Below are 20,000 nucleotides of genomic sequence, written 5' to 3' on the forward strand. Positions count from 1 at the left end.
GGTTAGTGTGTGTGTGTGTGTGTGTGTGTGTGTGTGTGTGTGTGTGTGTGTGATGGGTAGGGTTAGGGGTCGGGTTAGCGTGTGTGTGTGTGTGTGTGTGTGTGTGTGTGTGTGTGTGTGTGTGTGTGTGTGTGTGTGTGTGTGTGTGTGATGGGTAGGGTTAGGGGTCGGGTTAGTGTGTGTGTGTGTGTGTGTGTGTGTGTGTGATGGGTCGGGTTAGTGTGTGTGTGTGTGTGTGTGTGTGTGTGTGTGTGTGTGTGTGTGTGATGGGTAGGGTTAGGGGTCGGGTTAGTGTGTGTGTGTGTGTGTGATGGGTAGGGTTAGGGGTCGGGTTAGTGTGTGTGTGTATGTGTGATGGGTAGGGTTAGGGGTCGGGTTAGTGTGTGTGTGTGTGTGATGGGTAGGGTTAGGGGTTGGGTTAGTGTGTGTGTGTGTGTGTGTGTGTGTGTGAGAGTGATGGATAGGGTTAGGGGTTGGGTTAGTGTGTGTGTGTGAGAGTGATGGGTAGGGTTAGGGGTCGGGTTAGTGTGTGTGTGTGTGTGAGAGTGATGGGTAGGGTTAGGGGTCGGGTTAGTGTGTGTGTGTGTGTGTGTGATGGGTAGGGTTAGGGGTCGGGTTAGTGTGTGTGTGTGTGTGATGGGTAGGGTTAGGGGTCGGGTTAGTGTGTGTGTGAGAGTGATGGGTAGGGTTAGGGGTCGGGTTAGTGTGTGTGTGTGTGTGTGTGAGAGTGATGGGTAGGGTTAGGGGTCGGGTTAGTGTGTGTGTGTGTGTGTGTGTGTGTGTGTGTGTGTGTGTGTGTGATGGGTAGGGTTAGGGGTCGGGTTAGTGTGTGTGTGTGAGAGTGATGGGTAGGGTTAGGGGTCGGGTTAGTATGTGTGTGTGTGTGTGTGTGTGATGGGTAGGGTTAGGGGTCGGGTTAGTATGTGTGTGTGTGTGTGATGGGTAGGGTTAGGGGTCGGGTTAGTGTGTGTGTGTGTGTGTGTGAGAGTGATGGGTAGGGTTAGGGGTCGGGTTAGTGTGTGTGTGTGTGTGTGTGTGTGTGTGTGTGTGTGTGTGTGTGTGTGATGGGTAGGGTTAGGGGTCGGGTTAGTGTGTGTGTGTGTGTGAGAGTGATGGGTAGGGTTAGGGGTCGGGTTAGTATGTGTGTGTGTGTGTGTGTGATGGGTAGGGTTAGGGGTCGGGTTAGTGTGTGTGTGAGAGTGATGGGTAGGGTTAGGGGTCGGGTTAGTGTGTGTGTGTGTGTGTGTGTGTGTGTGTGTGTGTGTGTGTGTGTGTGTGTGTGTGATGGGTAGGGTTAGGGGTCGGGTTAGTGTGTGTGTTTGTGAGAGTGATGGGTCGGGTTAGTGTGTGTGTGTGTGTGTGTGTGTGTGTGTGTGTGTGTGATGGGTAGGGTTAGTGTAAGGATATAGAATATATAGTTTGTACAGTATAAAAACCTTAACCCTCTATGGCATGGTCTTTCCCTCAGGCAAACCACCTCTTTGGACCTCACTGTGCCCCTTTCATTTCTTTTTATTAATTTTTTTTTTATAATATCACCTGAAATGTCTGTCCAATCAAATGAGGGGCTAAAGTGGTTGTGTCCTTTTGTTTGGGGGTGGGGCAGTCCTTTCTGGAAGCAAAGCCGCATGGGACACAGTGCCACCAATCGGTAAGATCAATTTCACTTGTTAAAGGAGAACGTGTTTCCTGGGAATCTGATATCACGTATTCTTACTGTGAAATATACTTGCATTTAATTCTGCTACTCTTATGTGTTTAACCTGAAAGAAGAAGAAGAAACCCTTCCGGACACACGAGTCGAGTCAGCAGATAAACCTGCTCAAGACTTACTAAACTAAGAGTTAATAATGCAGCGACATCAGCGCCTCTTCAGTGTCCAGCAGATATGGGGGACTCTAGATCATAAACCCAGACTGAGGACCGAGAGATCAGATCAGTGTGTGTGTGTGTGTGTGTGTGTGTGTGTGTGTGTGTGTGTGTGTGTTCACTCTTACAGCGGTTCATCACTGTAATATACTCGACACCTGATCAGTGTGTGTGTGTGTGTGTGTGTGTGTGTGTTCACTCTTACAGCGGTTCATCACTGTAATATAGTCAACACCAGATCAGTGTGTGTGTGATGGGTAGGGTTAGGGGTCGGGTTAGTGTGTGTGTGTGTGTGTGTGTGTGTGTGTGTGTTCACTCTTACAGCGGTTCATCACTGTAATATACTCGACACCTGATCAGTGTGTGTGTGATGGGTAGGGTTAGGGGTCGGGTTAGTGTGTGTGTGTGTGTGTGTGTGTGTGTGTGTGTGTGTGTGTGTGTGTGTGTGTGTTCACTCTTACAGCGGTTCATCACTGTAATATACTCGACACCTGATCTAATCTGAGACACTCTATGACTCACTGAACACAACTACTATAAATCATACACACACTAGTACCTGTCTAAACTCACAGATAAGCTCAGACGTACCTTAGACACCGAGAGCACTTCACGTTTTCCCAGATGTTGACCCATGATCCTGAGGGAGAAAACACATGACCTCATCAATACATGTGGATATTAATACAAATACATCTTCAATTTATCAGCATATCCATATAACTACAGTAACGGCTACTGTAAACACACGGCGGCACACGACTGCAGTACTGGAGTGTGTTCTCTTACAGAGATCTGTGACACACAGGACTTTTCCAAAACTTTCTGAGTTTATTTATTTCTCCAATACTTTCCAGGACATTTTAATAAAGTCATGACTTTTTCCAGGTTGTGATGTTTTGAATCAGCTTATTTCACGTGATGCATGACATGGTTAGCACAGACGCCACTGCTGTCGTGAACATGAGCGGCACATCGAGTCTTCTGTTTCAGGCAGAGCGTGTCTGAGTTAAAGCGGTGGTTGATCATGATTTGACTTCTCTAGCTAAAGATGGTGTGTGAATGTCGCGGTGTGTGAATGTCGCGGTGTGTTTTCCACTGATGTCCAGACATGACTCCTGTAGTAATCGCCTCACTATATATAAAGCGCAGAAGAAATATGCAGTGTCCTTATGTTTAAATTAGAAAGAAGCCGCGTTGTCCAGATTCAGAGTCTGCGTCAGATGAGATGTTGTCCGGCTGTATGTTCTGTGCTTCTTTACCAGCTCTAGGAAGTGTCGTGTGTCACGGTTAGGCACGGTCGCCTAACTGCTGCTTCCACAACCACAAAATAACACTTATTGGTTATTTTGTATATTTGTATATGACTGTGGCTCATACCTGGACTGATTAACAAAAACTAGTTTGGGACTGCTATTCAGAAGCTTAACCTCGTAGTGCCTACTGTTTATTTATCAGGATTAGCCAATAGCCATACTCTCTTACAGTGTTCAGTAAAGGGGGACAGCACTGAGATCACTCCAGCAAACTCTATATTAAACCATGATCAGTGCATGAAGAGTAAAATACTGAGATGAAGATGAAGAGTAAAGTAAAGAGATGAAGATGAAGAGTAAAGTAAAGAGATGAAGAGTAAAGTAAAGAGATGAAGGGTAAAGTATGGAGAGGTGAGGATTCCCAGGATAAGGAGCGTGTCAAAGCATGTAGAAACATGACAAACACACGAGGAATGTGCCGGAAAGATGAGGATTACTAACACTAATGTTATTAATGATGAGGTTTACTATATATATACACACACACACACACACACACACAGGCATCTTCTGTAGCAGTTCCAGATGATATGAACACTTCAAATGTGTATTGTCCCCCATGTGACGTCTGTACATTGTATTTTTGTACTATTTTTAGCCACACATTTACAGTTTTTTCCAAAATACTGTGTGGTTTATTATTTCACTTGTTTGCACTCTTGAATTATCAGTAACTTAAATTGATATTTAGTATATTAAAGTTCAATGTTTTGATGCATAATAGGTGTTGGTAATAAAATAAAATCTTTGCTTAATTTGCAATAATATTAACTGCATGCAATACTCTTTCTTATAAGTACTGACTAGTGCTGTTTAGAATAAATATATTGTTTAGTGTGTGTGTGTGTGTGTGTGTGTGTGTGTGTGTGTGTGTGTGTGTGTAATTCTGTTCTTTTTTTCTGTTCTAGTCGTTTCAAGGTTTTTGTTCAGGTGAGTGTGTTACGGACCACCGCCAGAAGAGGGCGATATTTCACTAAAATAGAGCTGTTCGATTCCGAGTCGACTCCGATTCCTGACTCCCAGGAACCGACTCCGGGAATCGACTACATTTCAAAACAAGAATACAGGCTTGCCTTCAGTTTCACACACACTGACACGATGCCTAAAACTCCAGGCAAAACTAGTCCAGTTTAGAGATTTTAGATATTACCTGAAATGATGAGCATCATCATCGCTCCCTAGTTGTTGCCAATGCCTTATTTTAATGAGGATGAGGGCGGTAAGCTGTCATCTCTTATAAAAGCTGTTTGGACAGGTGAGTTCAAGTTGCTAAAATAATACCTAGATACATACAATAATGTACACGTACTAATGTGTTAAATCTTGTTGGAAGGTTTTCTTTAAAATTACAATTATAGTTTAATGATTATGAACAATGGAAAATATTAATACAATATTCATTGTAATAAAACTTCGATTATACCAATAAGCTGGCATGAAGGTATGATGTGATTAGCTGTTGTTATTTTATTTATTTATTTGTGAAGTAAGCTACAAGTAATGAAAGAGTGTATCTGCTGTTTCTGCGACAGCTCGAGAGTCGATTCCTGTACCGGAGTCGAGTCTAGGAATCGACTCTTCTGGACTCGGCTCTCGTCGGCAGGTGAGACACACACACGTACCCTCCTCACCACGACCGAGTTGAGACACCGCCCGCATACAGTTTCTTAACACTTCGCCCACACCAGTTTCCATCTGAACAAGAACCAAAACGCGGAAATCGGCCGTTCACACGAAACCTTATAGTGTCTTCAGAATTCTGCGATTATTCTGAATCTTTTTTAAGTTGTGAAACATGAAAACACCTCACTCGACGGGGGAAAGCATGCCTTCCTGTTAGTAATCTGTCATTTGTTCTACATTCAACACACAGTAATAACTCCAAAGATCCGCTTCATCACGACAGCATCTGCGCACATCTGCTCGACGGGCACGCGCTTGAGCTTAGTTCATGAAACTGTGACATCGACACGATATTTGTGCCATATATCGGGGCCTCTGGCTACACAAACACTCGCTGGTCACGGGAATGAACCCCTGAACTGAACACTGAGAAACAGTGGCATCATCATCATCATCACACCTGGCAGAGGAAGAAGAGTTGCAAAGGTGCAAACCATGACAGGTTACATAATAAACCAGTCCAGTCGTGACAGAAGTAAACACTGAACACAGATAGCGCTTCTTTCGGGCAACGGCGACGGCTGTAAATAACATGTCGTGATTTGACGAACACACACACACACACACGTACTTGTTTGCCCTAGCGCGTCCTCTTGATGTGTAGATTCAGGTTTCGGCTGCTCGCCTCAGCAGTTCATCAAAAACATCCACATCGGCGCAAAAGAGAAGGTCGTGTGGTGTGTAGTTCAGTCTCTGGCGTGTAGTTCAGTTTCAGGAGCGTGTGTGTGTGTGTTTCGGGTGATGATCCACTCGCACTTCCTGATCTGTGTGTTCTTCAGCGGGTGGGGCGAGCAAACCTCACGAGTGTGTTTACTAGCTCTCTCTCCCCCTCCATTCTGCTGTGCTCAACTGCTAGTTATTGATATTAATATAGCCTACAGCAGAAAACCTTCAGTGGCTTACAATCTAAAATATATATATATTTTAAAAAGATTATATATGATGTGCGCAAGAAACAATAGCCTACCTGTACTGTGTTGTATACAGTAGTACATACTTGTATATATTTTTTACTCATCATTATTGTTTTAAATCCATATGTGACTTGTTATCTTGAATCAAAATAATGATGGGATGGGGGGCAACCTGTCACTCACCTGAGATCTACCAATAGCAGACCACCACCCTCCAACCATCCAATCAATTCCCCACAGACACAATCAAGCCCCGCCCACATTTGTTCTTGTTCGAGAAGCGTTTCACTGGCTGGTTTCACTCACACGGATATATGCCACAATTGAGAAGAAACTTCCCTTTCGTGCTTCATGCGATTGTTCTCAGTAGAGTAATGTCAGTTTAAGGAAGTCTGCTGAAACAAACATTATAGTACAAACTTGAGCAGTGCTGTAAACTGCCCCGAATTCATAACAAAGCAGGACATCACTGATTCTTGAGACACTTAACTGCTGTTAGGCTTATGAAAATGGAATGAAAATATTTTCAAATGTTATGAGGGAATGTATTTAACACAATTATCCCCTTTAATTAAATGTTATCATTATTTTATCGATTCTATGACACTTATTGTCTTCTCACTACATCTAATCATTCATATGCAATAAAATGAATAAAATGTTCTTTAATGATGAAAAATTATGTTTTATCAAAAGCAACACTTAATAATATCTCATATCAGAGAAAAGTTGTTTTTCAATGACACGTGTGTTTCATAAGATTTCAAAGTTGTGTTTTTTGTCAAGTTTTGACTTTTTGTCAACACCGTCAGATATTCATTAAAATGTAATAAAATCAGGCAATATCAGGGACAGCTGTCACTCTGAAGGACCCCTTGCCAGAGTACATCAGTGTCAGACAGGCTCTGATTGTCACACACCTCAACGGCACTACATTTCCCAGCATTCCTAATGATTCCCACCTGCACTCAGTCAGCCGTCACCTGATCACCTGCACGTCATCATCACGGTGTATTTAATGGCTCGTTTCCACTGAGCGGTACGGTACGGTACGGTACGGAACGGTACGCATTTATTTGCGTTTCTACTATCAAAAGTTGTGAATGGTACCAAAATGCCGAACCGTACCGTACCACTTTTTAGGTACCCTTCCATTGGGGTACCTAGCACAGTGGTACGGTACTAAAAGGTGGAGCTAGACTCACTGCAGGACGTTGATTGGTTGAAAGAGAATCGTCACTTGCGCGTGCTACAAGGGGAATAACAACATAAGAAGCGCCATTTTTAATATACAGTTTAATATAATACTACTGTTACTGTATCACGAAATGTAATTTAAGAGTTTTTCAGGCGAGAATGTAGTTGTTTAAAGCTCAAATCTGTGGTTTATTTATAAAGATGATTTTTTTTTTCCCGGTTGTGAGATCCATGCGGTCAGCGGGCGCTCGGCGCTCATGTTTCCCGGCTGGATGAGCCTTTCCTCGGCTAGTTCTTCTGACGTTCGCCGCTGACTCCGACGGTAGTGGTTAAACATGAGATATAATTCGTCTTGTGCAGACCTAACGGGCGATCTTTGCTCTCGTGAATATATAATTCGTTCCCTGTCAATCGTTTTGGCTGAGGGCTAAGTTTAGTTTCATATTATAGGCTATTTGTATTTAACTTTACTGTTGTAATGTTAGACTAGAGCGCTGCATTTGGATATTTGACTGAATTGTTTGCTTTATTTCTTATTGTATAGCTTCTTGTACCTTTTACTTAAACTTTTATATTGGCTATTATATAAAACTGAAATTTTACAAAAAGAAATATGTTTTTTTGTCATTTTTTTATTACAAGATTATCACTGATGTTTATTGCAACATTTGTACAAATGCATATATTGCCTGAAATATGTTAAATTTTTTATTAATTTAAACGAAAAGAGGTAACGTTAGGGTTGTGTTTTAAATTTCGTTTTGTTATAAATAGAATAACGTATAACGTGCAGTGAATAATCAATATGCGTTGCGCATGAACCACATTTGTGTCCCTATAATGTTTAATTTATTTAAATGAAAACGAAAAGAGGCAGAGTGGTGTTTTATAACATATTTCGTTTTATTGTTGCTTAAAATGTACATACAGAGTAACAGAGATAACCAGAGTAGCAGAGCGAGCTGAGTGACGCTTTTAAGAACGCGCTGTACCATTTGCATGTAGGAGTCGCACATGGCAAGTACAAACTTTGCGTACTTGATATTGAGAAAAGCCTAATGTCGGCGCTTGTCTTCTTGTGACAAACATGTCGAGGAGCAAGAACAAGATCTGCTGTATGTCATCCATTGTAGTTTACTATGTTCTTCTTCGCGCGAAAATGACGTCGATCGAAACACCACGCCTATCAAGTAAGGGTACTGTTGGCAGTGGAAACGCTAGCCAGATCATGGTTAAAAGACCCGTACCGTACCGTACTGCTCAGTGGAAACGAGCCATAAGTTCCTCCTTGTGTTCACTTCTTTGTCTGGTATTGTTTGTGTTGTGCTGGTCATGCCCAGCATTTACCCGCTATATCTCTATAGTTACCATAAACTTCGCAGCTTTCAAAAAAACAATCATCATTCCTAATGCCGAAACCTGACAGCCAATCCGAGTCAGAGTAGGGCAGAATTGTTTTCAAAGTCTTTTACACCACAAGTCTGACAACTGGACACACTGCCGAACAAAGAACCGCACGTCGGAAAGCAAGCCTGAGGTAAGTTAGCTTACAATGTTAACTGTCCTGTCAGATACAGACAGCGATGTTGCCAATGTCATGCCGGGCTCCCTCGTCCCTCCGGCTTCGCCTTGGTCGTTCGTCGGCCTGCCCTCTCCTCGGGACTACACTCCTGTGGCTCTGTTGGGCTCCTCACTCCCTCCAGCTCCACCTTGGTCCGCTGTTGCTCCGGCTCCACCGCGGCCTTCTGGATCGCCGTCTGCGCCTCGGCCGCTAGAGCCGTCGGCATCGCCATGTCCCTCGGGATCCTCAGCATCGCCTTGGCTTGTCGGCTCTCCGGCTCCATCCGGGTATCCTCCTCCACCTGCTCCGCCTCCGTCAGTCGGCCCCCTGGATATAATGTAGCTCCCCCGTCAGTCAGCATATAGCATCAACAGAGAAAACAAAATGGCTTCTACATGAACTCCAGTTGTTTTGTGAAAGAAACACCTATGTGTCAACACCATAAGATTCTGTCTGACAGAGGTGACGGGCCAATGACGGAGTTGACATTCAACGTCAAGTCATCGTATTTTTGTGGTTTTCAAGTCATTTATTAAATATAAAGTAGTGTTTAGTTTTTATAATAATGTATACATAATAAATATGTGACCTGACACCATATATTGCTTTTGTGGATTGATAGTCATCACTTCTAGCAGAGTTAGGGTTGAGGGAACGCGGGGCTTAAAGTCCCCCTGTGGTGAGAATCCAGCTTTTAATGTTGTTTATGTGTCTATGTGGTGTTTTTAATGTGCTTTAAGACAAACCATGTGTAAATTCGTAAGTCGACACCATTGCTGAGTATTTCCTCCTTAAAACTGCAGTGAACCAAAGACATATCGCTGGTGTTTCTTTTTCTTTCTTTTGTTATTAAAGCAGAACATAAGACAAAACACAGTTAGATGACACCATCAATACAAAACACGTAAAACAGAAAGTAGGATGTACGTGTAATTATGTGAAGTGTGTGTTTGTAAAATTGTGTTGAGTACATGTATATCTCTATTGTAAGTTTCCTAATATATATGTAGAACTGAAATGGCTGGTATTTCTGCGGTCACAGACTGCACCAGAGCGACGGTCAGAAGAACTGCAGAGTCTCTTTCGGCCAGGCAATGATGTTGCAAGTGGGTCAATATTCTATGACACGGTGGGGAAAAGTCTTACCACATCCAACTCTTCTATGTCAAAGATGAAGAAATGACGCACTATGATGAACTCATTCAACCCATGAAACCTGTGCCAGAACACGAAACACTCCTCAGGTTATTCCTCAGGGGAAGAAGATCTGCCAGATATTTATCCTGCTTTTGCTGCACTCTAAAATTTGCTGGATTATTTTTTACCCAGACTGCTGGGTTATGCTTGTTAGGTCATTTTGTTGGGTTATTTTCCAAATTGTTGGGTAGTTGTATGTGTGTGTGTAACCCACTGCTGGGTTAAATTTCACTGCTGGTAGAAATGATGCTCCCCTCATAAACTACCCAGCCTGCTTGGTTATAGTAACCCAGAGCTGGTTTGCCAAACTGGATTAAACTGGATTTGTAACGGTCATTTTGTCTTCTGTCCTGAGGTGATCTTTACTTTAACCCAGCATGTGTTTGTCCTGCATTTACCCAGCGCTGGGTTGCCAAATGGGTTGTTTCTAACTAGATGCACCAATATGAACATTTTGGCCGATACCGATAATTATTTATATTTGAAAGCCGATAACTGATATATTGGCCGATAAATCTATTTCCAAATTTTTATATAAATTTTGAGAGCCTGATTACAAAAACAAAAATCTCACCATTAAAAGCCATGTTCAAAACACACAATTATAACGTTCTCATTTTAATGTTTTGTAGCCTAAATTACAGACTTGTGCTGCACATGTTGCACTGAACTGTATTTTCCTTTTTTGAAGTGATTTCAATCATATTTCAAGCTATCTGAAGTGTCTAAGCTAAAGGAAATAAGCCATTATTTATCGGCTTTAATATATCGGGAGAATCTTCTTATCGGGGCGGATAACGATAAAATTAAAAATGATCATATATTGGCTGATACCGATATGGTGGCCGATATATTGTGCATCCCTATTTTTAACCCAGCCATTTTTAGAGTGTGTGAAGCGAAGATTGGTCAGTGTGTCACTCCAGCCACGTTTGACCTCAGTGAGCGTGTAAAGGTGATGAATCTGAACAGGTGATAAAGGACTGAGCCATGCTAATGGAAGAACCAGCAAGTTCCCGAGGGAGTTCACACAGAGATCGCAGCAGATCACAGTAACAGTGGAGACTGGCTTGATGTGAAATATGACAAGAGTCATCACTATGGATATGGACACACACCACCAAGATGTTAAGGTGGAGTTCTTGCATCCTAATGGACCAAGCTCTCAGTGTCATCCTGAACGAGTTTCAGCACATTCAGTTTCGGATGTTTCAGTAGTCAACGGGTACAGATAAAAGCAGCATGATATCAAAGTGTATGAGACAATGTACATTTCTACATCTAAACAAATATTGTAACTTTGAGAATACGAGCTGTTATTGCTAAATCTACTGTGGAAAAAACAGCCATTTTTTCTTTTGTGTGCAAGCGTGACACTGCATCATTCACAATGTGTTTCAGTAAAAGACATTTATCTCAAAGAAAAGTGGCAAAGCAGAAGCTGCAACAAATTGAAATACTCAAAGAGTACAAATCTGGGGGGAACGTACTAATGTAACAAAGTATTTACTTCACACCTCTGAATATCAAGTACAGATACCATATTAAAATATGACTACAGTAAAAGTATGAGCACTCATTTTCAGCTTTACTTGAGTAAGTACTTGATTTTAATGAACTTAAGTATTACAAGTAAAAAGTACTGATCAATAAACAATATATTTATTTTGGCCAGCACTAGTAATCACTGCTAATAAGAAAGAGTATTGCATGCAAATGATATTATAGCAAATAAGCAAACATTTTACATTTTATTTTATTACCAACACCTCTTATACACTATCAAAACATTAAACTTTAATATACTAAATATTAATTTAAGTTACTGATTATTGCAAGTGTGCAAACAAGTGAAATAATAAACCACACAGTATTTTGGAAAAAACTGTGAATGTGTGGCTACAAATAGTACAAAAATACAATGTACAGACGTCACATGAGGGAAAATACAGATTTTGGGCCCTATTTTAACGATCTGACAAAAGTATCAAACACGAAACGCAAGTAACTTTGTGGGCGGATCTTTGCCGATGCAAATCTAAAATGTGTTGGTCTGAAGTAGCTTCATTACTCATAGGTGTGGTTTGGGCGTAACGTGAAATAAACCAATCAGAGCGGCATCTCACATTCACTTTAAGAGCAGGTGCGCTTGTTCCATGGCGGATTGCTATTATAACGGCGGATTTGCCAGACGCACGCCAGGAGCGGTTCACAGCCGAGGAGACCGACGTTCTCGTCAGGGCCGTAAAACACAGAGAAGTGACATTGGGGATGGAGAAACACACACAAATTAGCTTCGGTTAAACAGGCGTATCATAATTTGGGTAAATGTGTAAGCTAGATTTATGCCTATTTTTTCACATCTTCATGGACACAACAATGATTTCCCTCGTGTGGTAATATTTTTCCTTGTAATAATGTATGGTTTTCTAAAAATGAGAACTGCTCTGCTGTGTAGATGAGAGAAGCAAAGTGTGTGTGTGTTGTGCACACTCTACATTATGGCCAAGCATGCGCCCTTAAAATAGCATCTGAATAACATGCCACTGACTTTAGACGAGGTTTCTCCTGGTCAGTGGCGGAATTGTTTTCTGAAACTGCAAAATAGCACCAGGGAACGTTTGCGCCGGAACACGCCTCCTCTTTTCACTGAACCGCCCCCGGGAGCGCAAGTTCATTCCCTAATTTACCGACGTGCGTCTGTAGAGGGAAAAGTTCGCTGTGTGCGGGATACATGCGTCGTGTACAAAGTCAATTGCGCTGGGTGCGGGATAGGGCCCTTGAAGTGTTTATATCACTTGAAACTGCTACTGAAGATGCCTGCACATTAATTTGTGTTATATTACCTCAAATCACCATACAGACAGTCACATTCAAGCATTTCAATGGACAGGAAACGAAACTGCTTGCACTTTTTGCACAGCAGAATTACTTATCAAATAACTGAGAGTCATAAACTAAAAATGATTTCATTGACAATAATTAGTACTAAATTTCATTAACTTACTTTTTCATTCCAGCTCTGACATGGATATCCATGTTCTTGACTCATTTTGACCGGATCGTTCCCATTAGCTAAAGCATCATAAGATAAATATATGGGTTCTGATATCAGGTGACCAAAATTCTGTGTCAGGACAATCTGACGACATTTGAGGATGATATGTTGTTGGTTTTAATGAACCAAAACACAATGTCTGCTAAACGTCATAAGATTAACTTCCACAGTGCAATATATTATAACATCATTATGTGTAGATTTTTTGTTGGTTTTCAATTGTGATAATTGGTGATCAAACTGTCAGGGTGCGGTGCCGGCAGAAGAAGAGGATGAGTCAAAAGTTCTAATGTAAAACGTCTACTAATAATGTAATTCAAACAGGTACAGACAGGCAGAAGGTTCACACACACCTAAATTCAACGGAGAACTGACCAAGACTGACTGAACAGAAGGAACTTAAATACTAACACAGATGAACACTGATTATCAGAACACAGGTGATGTAGATGATGAACTAAACCCAGGTGATACAGATGAACTGATAATGATGATGACGACACGTGACATGAAGACAGGCAGACAAGTCCAATGAAAACAAACAGAACACAACTGTGACATTACTCCCCCCTCCCGGTAGGCACGTCCTCGCGCCGTAGATATACCAACAAGAAACAACATTATTCTTGATAAGTGCTTTGTGAATGTCAGGGATGCTTATGTGTCCAAGAGTATGCCACCAATTCTAAACTCTGACCACAATGTTGTGCATATGACTCCTGTGTACAGGACTGAACTTAAAAAAGCAAACCAGAAAATAAAATTATCAGAATGTGGTCGAATGAAAGTGTAGAACAACTGAAAGCCTGTTTCGATTGGACAAATTGGGAAATTTTTGATGAAGGCTCACTTGATGAAAGAACTACAGTGTTAAATGATTATATTAACTTCTGTGTGAAGCTGAACATACCTACTAAAGAGATTAAAGTTTATCCAAATAATAAACCATATGTGACTAAAGGTATTAAAGAAATGATAAATGTGAGGAAAGTAGCATTCAAAGATAAAGATATTAAGGCACTTAAACAAACAGAAAGAGAGTTAAAAAATAAATGAAAGGAAACAAAAGAAGTTCATAAGAAGTGTTTGGAGAAAGCCTTTAAAACTAATAATACTAAAAAGGTTTGTTTGGGACATATGAAAACAATGTCTGGATTGTCGTCTTCAAAAAAATCTATTGTAACAGATGATGAAATTTGTTTTGGGAATGAATTAAACATCTTTTTTACCAGGTTTGAACTAATAGGCAAACAACAAGATCATAGAAACAATAGATACAGTTCCATCATCATTGGACAGAATTGTTATTGAGGTTGAGGATGTTAGGAAAACGTTTCAGTCTATTAATACAGAAAAGGCTGTTGGTCCTGATGGATGTAGTGCAGGTCTTTTAAAGAATTTCGCACATGAACTAGCACCGGTGTGGCAGCCAGTATTTCAAGCTTCCTTTGACACACATACTGTTCCTGTGATATGGAAGACCGCATACATAAAACCATTACCGAAAATGTCATGTCCAAGAGAATTTAAAGATTTTAGACCAATAGCCCTTACCTCTGTGATTGTGAAATGTCTAGAGAGATTGTTACTTCAGCATTTAGTTATGACAGTTAAAGATAAACTAGATCCTTGGCAGTTTGCCTATAAGAAAGGCTGTAGCACTGAAGATGCAGTTGCTGCTTTAGTACATATAATCTCTAAACATTTAAATGAATCCAAAACAATTGTAAGAACTTTGTTTTTGGATTTCTCTTCTGCATTCACCACAATACAGGTTGACAGACTGGTGTCAAAACTCGCACAGTTGAATGTAAATCTCTGTTATAAATCACTGTTATGCAAGAAATTTCAGACTTAATAAAGTATAAAAGTAAAGTAAGTAAAAGTAAAGTAAGAGGAGACCAGGGTGTAGCCGGAGAGCCGTCGAGTACATGCAACGCCGAGGATCCGGCGGGACATGGCGGGCTGCCAGCTCTGGCGTCTGAGGTGCAGGCGGGGAAACAGAAGGGCACGGTGGAGACAGAGGGAGTGAGGACCAAGGAGGAACTGACGGGAGTGAGGAATCCAACGGAGCCGGGGGGACGAAGGGATGACACGAAGCCAGAGGAGTGCAGTCCAGAGGTGTGAGGGAAGGTTGACGAATGACCAAGGTGGATCCGGGGGACGAGGGAGCCTGGCGGAACTGGTGACCAGATGGGCCACGGTGGAGCTAAGGGAGGTAGGAGCCAAGGGGACGTTAATGGACCATCGGGCTGAGGCGGAGTACTGGTTGCGGAGGTTGGAGGTGGAGACCAGGCTGGAGCTGTAGGCCGGCAGACCCACGGCGACTCCACCTCCCTGAAGGTGGTTAGAGGAGCTGAGGGGCTGACAGACAGTGGTGGAAGAAGGGTTGAGAGGTGGTAGATGGGAGAGGGAGGCTGGGTGGGAATTCGGAGACAGACTCATGGACAGAAGACTCAGGTTCGGGGACAGAAGATTTGTGTTCGGCAGGGTTGACGTGAAGCTCAGGCTCGGCAGGATGAGCCTCTGGAAGGGCGGTCTCGGTAAGACGAGACCCAGGAAGGGTGGTCTTGGCGGAACGAGAACCTGGACGGGCGGTCTCGGCGAGACGAGACTCTGGAACAGGTCTGGGAATTTGGATAGTCCTTGGGGCAGGAACAGGTCGAGGCACAGAACAGGAACAGGTCTTGGCTGAGGGCTCAGGGAGCGAGGTGGTGGCCATCTTGGCTGAGGGCTCAGGGAGCGAGGTGGTGGCCATCTTGGCTGAGGGCTCAAGCGGCGAGGCGGCGGCCATCTTGGCTAAGGGCTCAGGGAGCGAGGTGGTGGCCATCTTGGCTGAGGGCTCAAGCGGCGAGGCGGCGGCCATCTTGGCTAAGGGCTCAAGCGGTGAGGCGGCGGCCATCTTGGCTGAGGGCTCAGGTGGCGAGGCGGCAGCCATCTTGGCTGAGGGCTCAGGTGGCGAGGCGGCGGCCATCTTAACTGAAGACGAGGGCTCAGGCATGGCGGGCATGACGTTAAGAACAGGCTGGCAGGCAGTGTTCTGGATCGGGGCGCGACGCTCTCCAGACACCTATTGACGGTCTCTTTCCAGTCCAATCCTGTGGTGTCTGGGAGGTCGAAATGGTGGTGGAAAGTTGCCCCGATCCAGAAAAGGACCCTTACGGTCTTGTTGTCAAGAGAGCTGGTGGCGGCAAGACACAAAGTGATTAACAAAATAAAAAAGGTTAGGGCTCTCCTGAGCCAGGACGATCATTTTGAGCCTATCGTCCATTTTGGGCGGTCCATTCTTCTGTCAGGGTGCGGTGCAGGCAAAAGAAGATGAGGAGTCAAAAGTTCCAATGCAAAACGTTTACTAATAATATAATTCAAACAGACAGACAGAAGAAGGTTCACACACACCTAAATACAACAGAGAACAGACCAAGACTGACTGAACTGAAGGAACTTAAATACTAACACAGAACACAGGTGATGATGATGATGATGATGATGATGAAGTAAACCCAGGTGATACAGATGAACTGATAATGATGATGACACGTGTCCAATGAAAACAAACTAAACAGAACACAACTGTGACACAAACATCTTCCAAATGACTAGATAAAAATTTGATGTCATGCCAACAAAATCCACACTAACTGTATGTAATCATCTTTCTTTAAAGTTGGAATAGTTTTTTTTCTGATGTTTATTCCAGCCAAATTGCAACGTCTGTCCAAAGTTGGAGTTTCACATCAAACAAACGTAGTGTTAAGATGTCAACACAATTTCCATTTATACTTTGATATTATGCTTGGGAAGTAGTGAAGTAAAAGTAAAACTTTAAACGTCATCAGCCGAACAGATAAACTCATCTACTCACTAGTTCACTTTCACAGCCTCGTTTATAATCGCGCTCTTGCTCTTATATTATAACTCGAATTCTAAGGGAAAATGTTTTTTTTTAAATAAAGACTGGAATAGTTTATGAACCTTAACGAAGGTATTTCTACTTCATTACTGTACTTTAGTTTTTAAGTATCTGTACATTAATGACAGACAACCTTTTTACAAGACAAGTAAAAGCTATAAAAACCAGAAGGGGGTATGATGTATTTTATGTTATAGAATAATACGTAAAACTAGATACATTGGCCCCAAATACTATTTGTTCACTTAAAGGAGAACTCGGTAACTCTAGCGAACTCTAGTCACTTCTTCGCTGATTTTCCCTTTTGTTGTCGCATGTTTTCCCCACGAGCTCCCCCTACAGCTGTGGGGGGGCGTATATTTCACAACACGGTCGTAAAAAACTCACTTGCGGCGCCTCCTCCCCCTCTCTACCGCTGCTCATGTGCGTGTGTTTTGATCGGAGCAAGCCAACTGTATCGTGTGGAGCTAGGTCTACCGAGGTGGGTAATCTGGTAATACATCATACATGCGTGTTTGTTTATGTCGAATTGCCGTAAAGCAATTTGTGTTTCGCGCTCGTTCTCGTTCTCACTTCTCACGAGACTTCCAATTTCTATCTTGCCGGGACGGTAGTCCCCAAGTTGCAAGGTTGGTTTTCCGCCTGGGAACGCTGGGGGGAGCGGGGAAAGTCACCAATATCACCAGAACAGGTTGTTTAACCATCCAAATGATTTCTAGACAGTTTTATTACGTTAAAAAAGTTACCAAGTTCTCCTTTAACTTGCACATACAAAATGAATGAATGTCATTGCATGATTAGATAATGAAATACCAAAGCAAGTTGAATTTATTTTAGTGAAAAAAAACGTCTGAATAGAGAACGAGACGCAATGGGAAACGGCCTTCGGGCGGAGCTGATTGTCTGAACCCGTATAGCATCACGCTAATTTATTAGCAGATGACTCACTGTTGATATAGTGAACGAGCCATAGGTTTTCTGTCAAAGAATCCACCCTCGGTAGCGAGAGGAGCTTGGAAGCGAATGCAGAGTCTCGTTCCCTATTCAGAGAACATGGGTTACACAAATAACCAAGACATTCTCTTTCATAGGTTCCCTCAGTGCTGTGTAGCTATGACACAATGGGAACGATATAACACACAAGAAAGTGCCACTTTGAGGTCAGAGTCCGGCTGCAAAGGCTCGAAAGGCGGTTCCTATAACCTCTCCAAAACAACTGGTAAATCCCAGAAAGGGACACTAACGGAACGCGCAGGTCTCAAGCGTCCAACTCCACGCATAAATGAAGAGCCCAGACGGCGTCTAGTTAAAGGGTTAGTTCACCCAAAAATTAAAATTCTGCCAGTAACTACTCACCCTCATGTTGTTCTCAATCTTCTCAGTTCTCATGCATACGTCGTGGCTCTTGTGAACTCACGTCAGAGGCCCACACAGAAGAAAATGAATAGTTGAATAAAAAAATTTGCACAAAAAGTATTCTCATTGCTTGATAAACTTAAGGTTGACCCACTGTAGTCACTTGGACTATTTTAACGATGTCTTTACTAACTTTTCTGGGCCGGCAGATATCGATTACCTAGCAGCCTATGAAGGAGTGAGACAGCTCTCAGATTTCATCAAAAATATTTGTGTTCCAAAGATGACCGAAAGTCGTATGGGGTTGGAACAACATGAGGGAGAGTAATTACTGACAGAATTTTCATTTTTGGGTGAACTAACCCTTTAAGGGGACCTCCCGACGAGTGGCGATAGCCGTGACATAAACCCTCAAAGTAGTCGTAGCCGCTCCGACATCAAACTTATCCTGCAGGAATTCCAGCACTGAACCAGCCGAGCAGCTGACAGGATCCACTGCACGAGACGTACACCAAGACTCAAAGATCTTCCACTTGGAAAAATACAGCCGTCCAGTAGAAGACGTACAAGCACGAACATTTGCGGGAAGACCAGAAGCCATTAGCGACCGCCCCTGATCGGCCACACCTACAGTCTCCAAATCCCGGGTTGAGGATGGCAAATCCTGCCCTGGACCTGAGACAACACATCTCTCCTGATTGGATCTTTTCCCACGGGACCCTTCCACCAGGGAGCCAAGCTCCGAAAACCACACCTGGCAACCAATAGAAGTCAAGTCAAGTCACCTTCATTTATACAGCGCTTTAACAATATAGATAGTTTCAAAGCAGCTTTACAGTGATAATAGGAAATTACAATAACAGTGATTGTTTTGTCTTTACAGCAGCTCTTTAATACTGTGAAGCTGCTTTGATACAACAATCTGTATTGTGAAAAGCGCTATACAAATATACTTGACTTGACTTGACTTGACTCTAGAATAAAGTTATTGTCCAGCTAAAGTTAGAAGGCGAATCCGGCACTCCCTCACTCTGAAAAGGACCAAAGGGATTAACTTGACTGGAGGGAATGCATATGGCCTCACATTTGGCCATGTATGAGTGAAGGGATCTATCCCCAGAGTGCCGGAGGTTGGCACTGATTCGAGTCTTGCAAGGCAACGCAAGTTTATTTATACAGCACATTTCACACACTATGGCAATTCAAAGTGCTTTACAGAAAGGAATTAAAATAATCACAAAATAAAAGCAAGGAAAATTAAAACAGTTATAAAATTAATTAAAAGAGTAAAAAGATGATGCATAGATAAACTTCTCATCTGGCAAAACACTGGTGTATCATATTTTTCACAGCTCCCAGTTTTACTCTGAGATTTTCCTATGGTGGTTACACTGTGTCTGTGATTTCTAAGAAATCTAGAAATCTTGAAATCTTGCGACGCTTAGAGGTCCATCCCCGCCTCGCCGAAAAGACTCCAAATCTGAGCCACAGTTTGAGTTTCTTCTGTCTCGTCAGAAAGTCCGCTGCGAGGTCCAAGGTGCCTGGACCGTGAACTGCTCTCAGCGAAAGAAACCTGTCTTATGACCCGAACCTCCCTGGCCATTTATGAGGGACACCACTGCCATGTTGACTGACAATATCATGACAGCCCATCAGGGCCGGAAGGAAGTGATCCAGAGCCAGAAAGCCGGTGTGTAACTCTAGGCAGTGTATGTGCCACGCCAGAAGCTCGCCTGTCCAAACACCAGGACAAACTGGCCTTGAAAAAATCTGTAGCCATTTGAAATTAGAGGCAACCACTGCATTTTAATCACGATCCAAACAAAGATGCTGCACACATTGGTTTTGCATAATTTCAAGACAGAGCAAATACAGAATAGTCTGACTTTAGCTTTGTGAAATTGTTACATAAGACACACCTGCACAAAACAAAAAC

The 20,000-nt window shown here is 42.6% G+C and overlaps 1 protein-coding gene across 1 annotated transcript in view; it reads right to left on the reverse strand.

Annotated features, from left to right (window-relative positions):
• LOC311306989 (myelin basic protein-like) overlaps positions 1–5,648 on the reverse strand; it is a 27,830-nt gene extending 22,182 nt beyond the window's left edge. Inside the window, exons 1-2 of the mRNA XM_084435669.1 lie at positions 5,440–5,648; positions 2,461–2,509 (exon numbers count right to left, since the gene is read on the reverse strand). Coding sequence (XP_084291795.1) covers positions 2,461–2,505 — 45 coding nt within the window. The 5' untranslated portion in view covers positions 2,506–2,509; positions 5,440–5,648. The remainder of the gene's footprint in view (positions 1–2,460; positions 2,510–5,439) is intronic.
• Between the last annotated feature and the right edge of the window lie 14,352 nt (positions 5,649–20,000).

Source organism: Rutilus rutilus (genome assembly GCF_951802725.1).
Source record: "Rutilus rutilus genome assembly, chromosome: 17".
NCBI classification, from domain to species: domain Eukaryota; kingdom Metazoa; phylum Chordata; class Actinopteri; order Cypriniformes; family Leuciscidae; genus Rutilus; species Rutilus rutilus.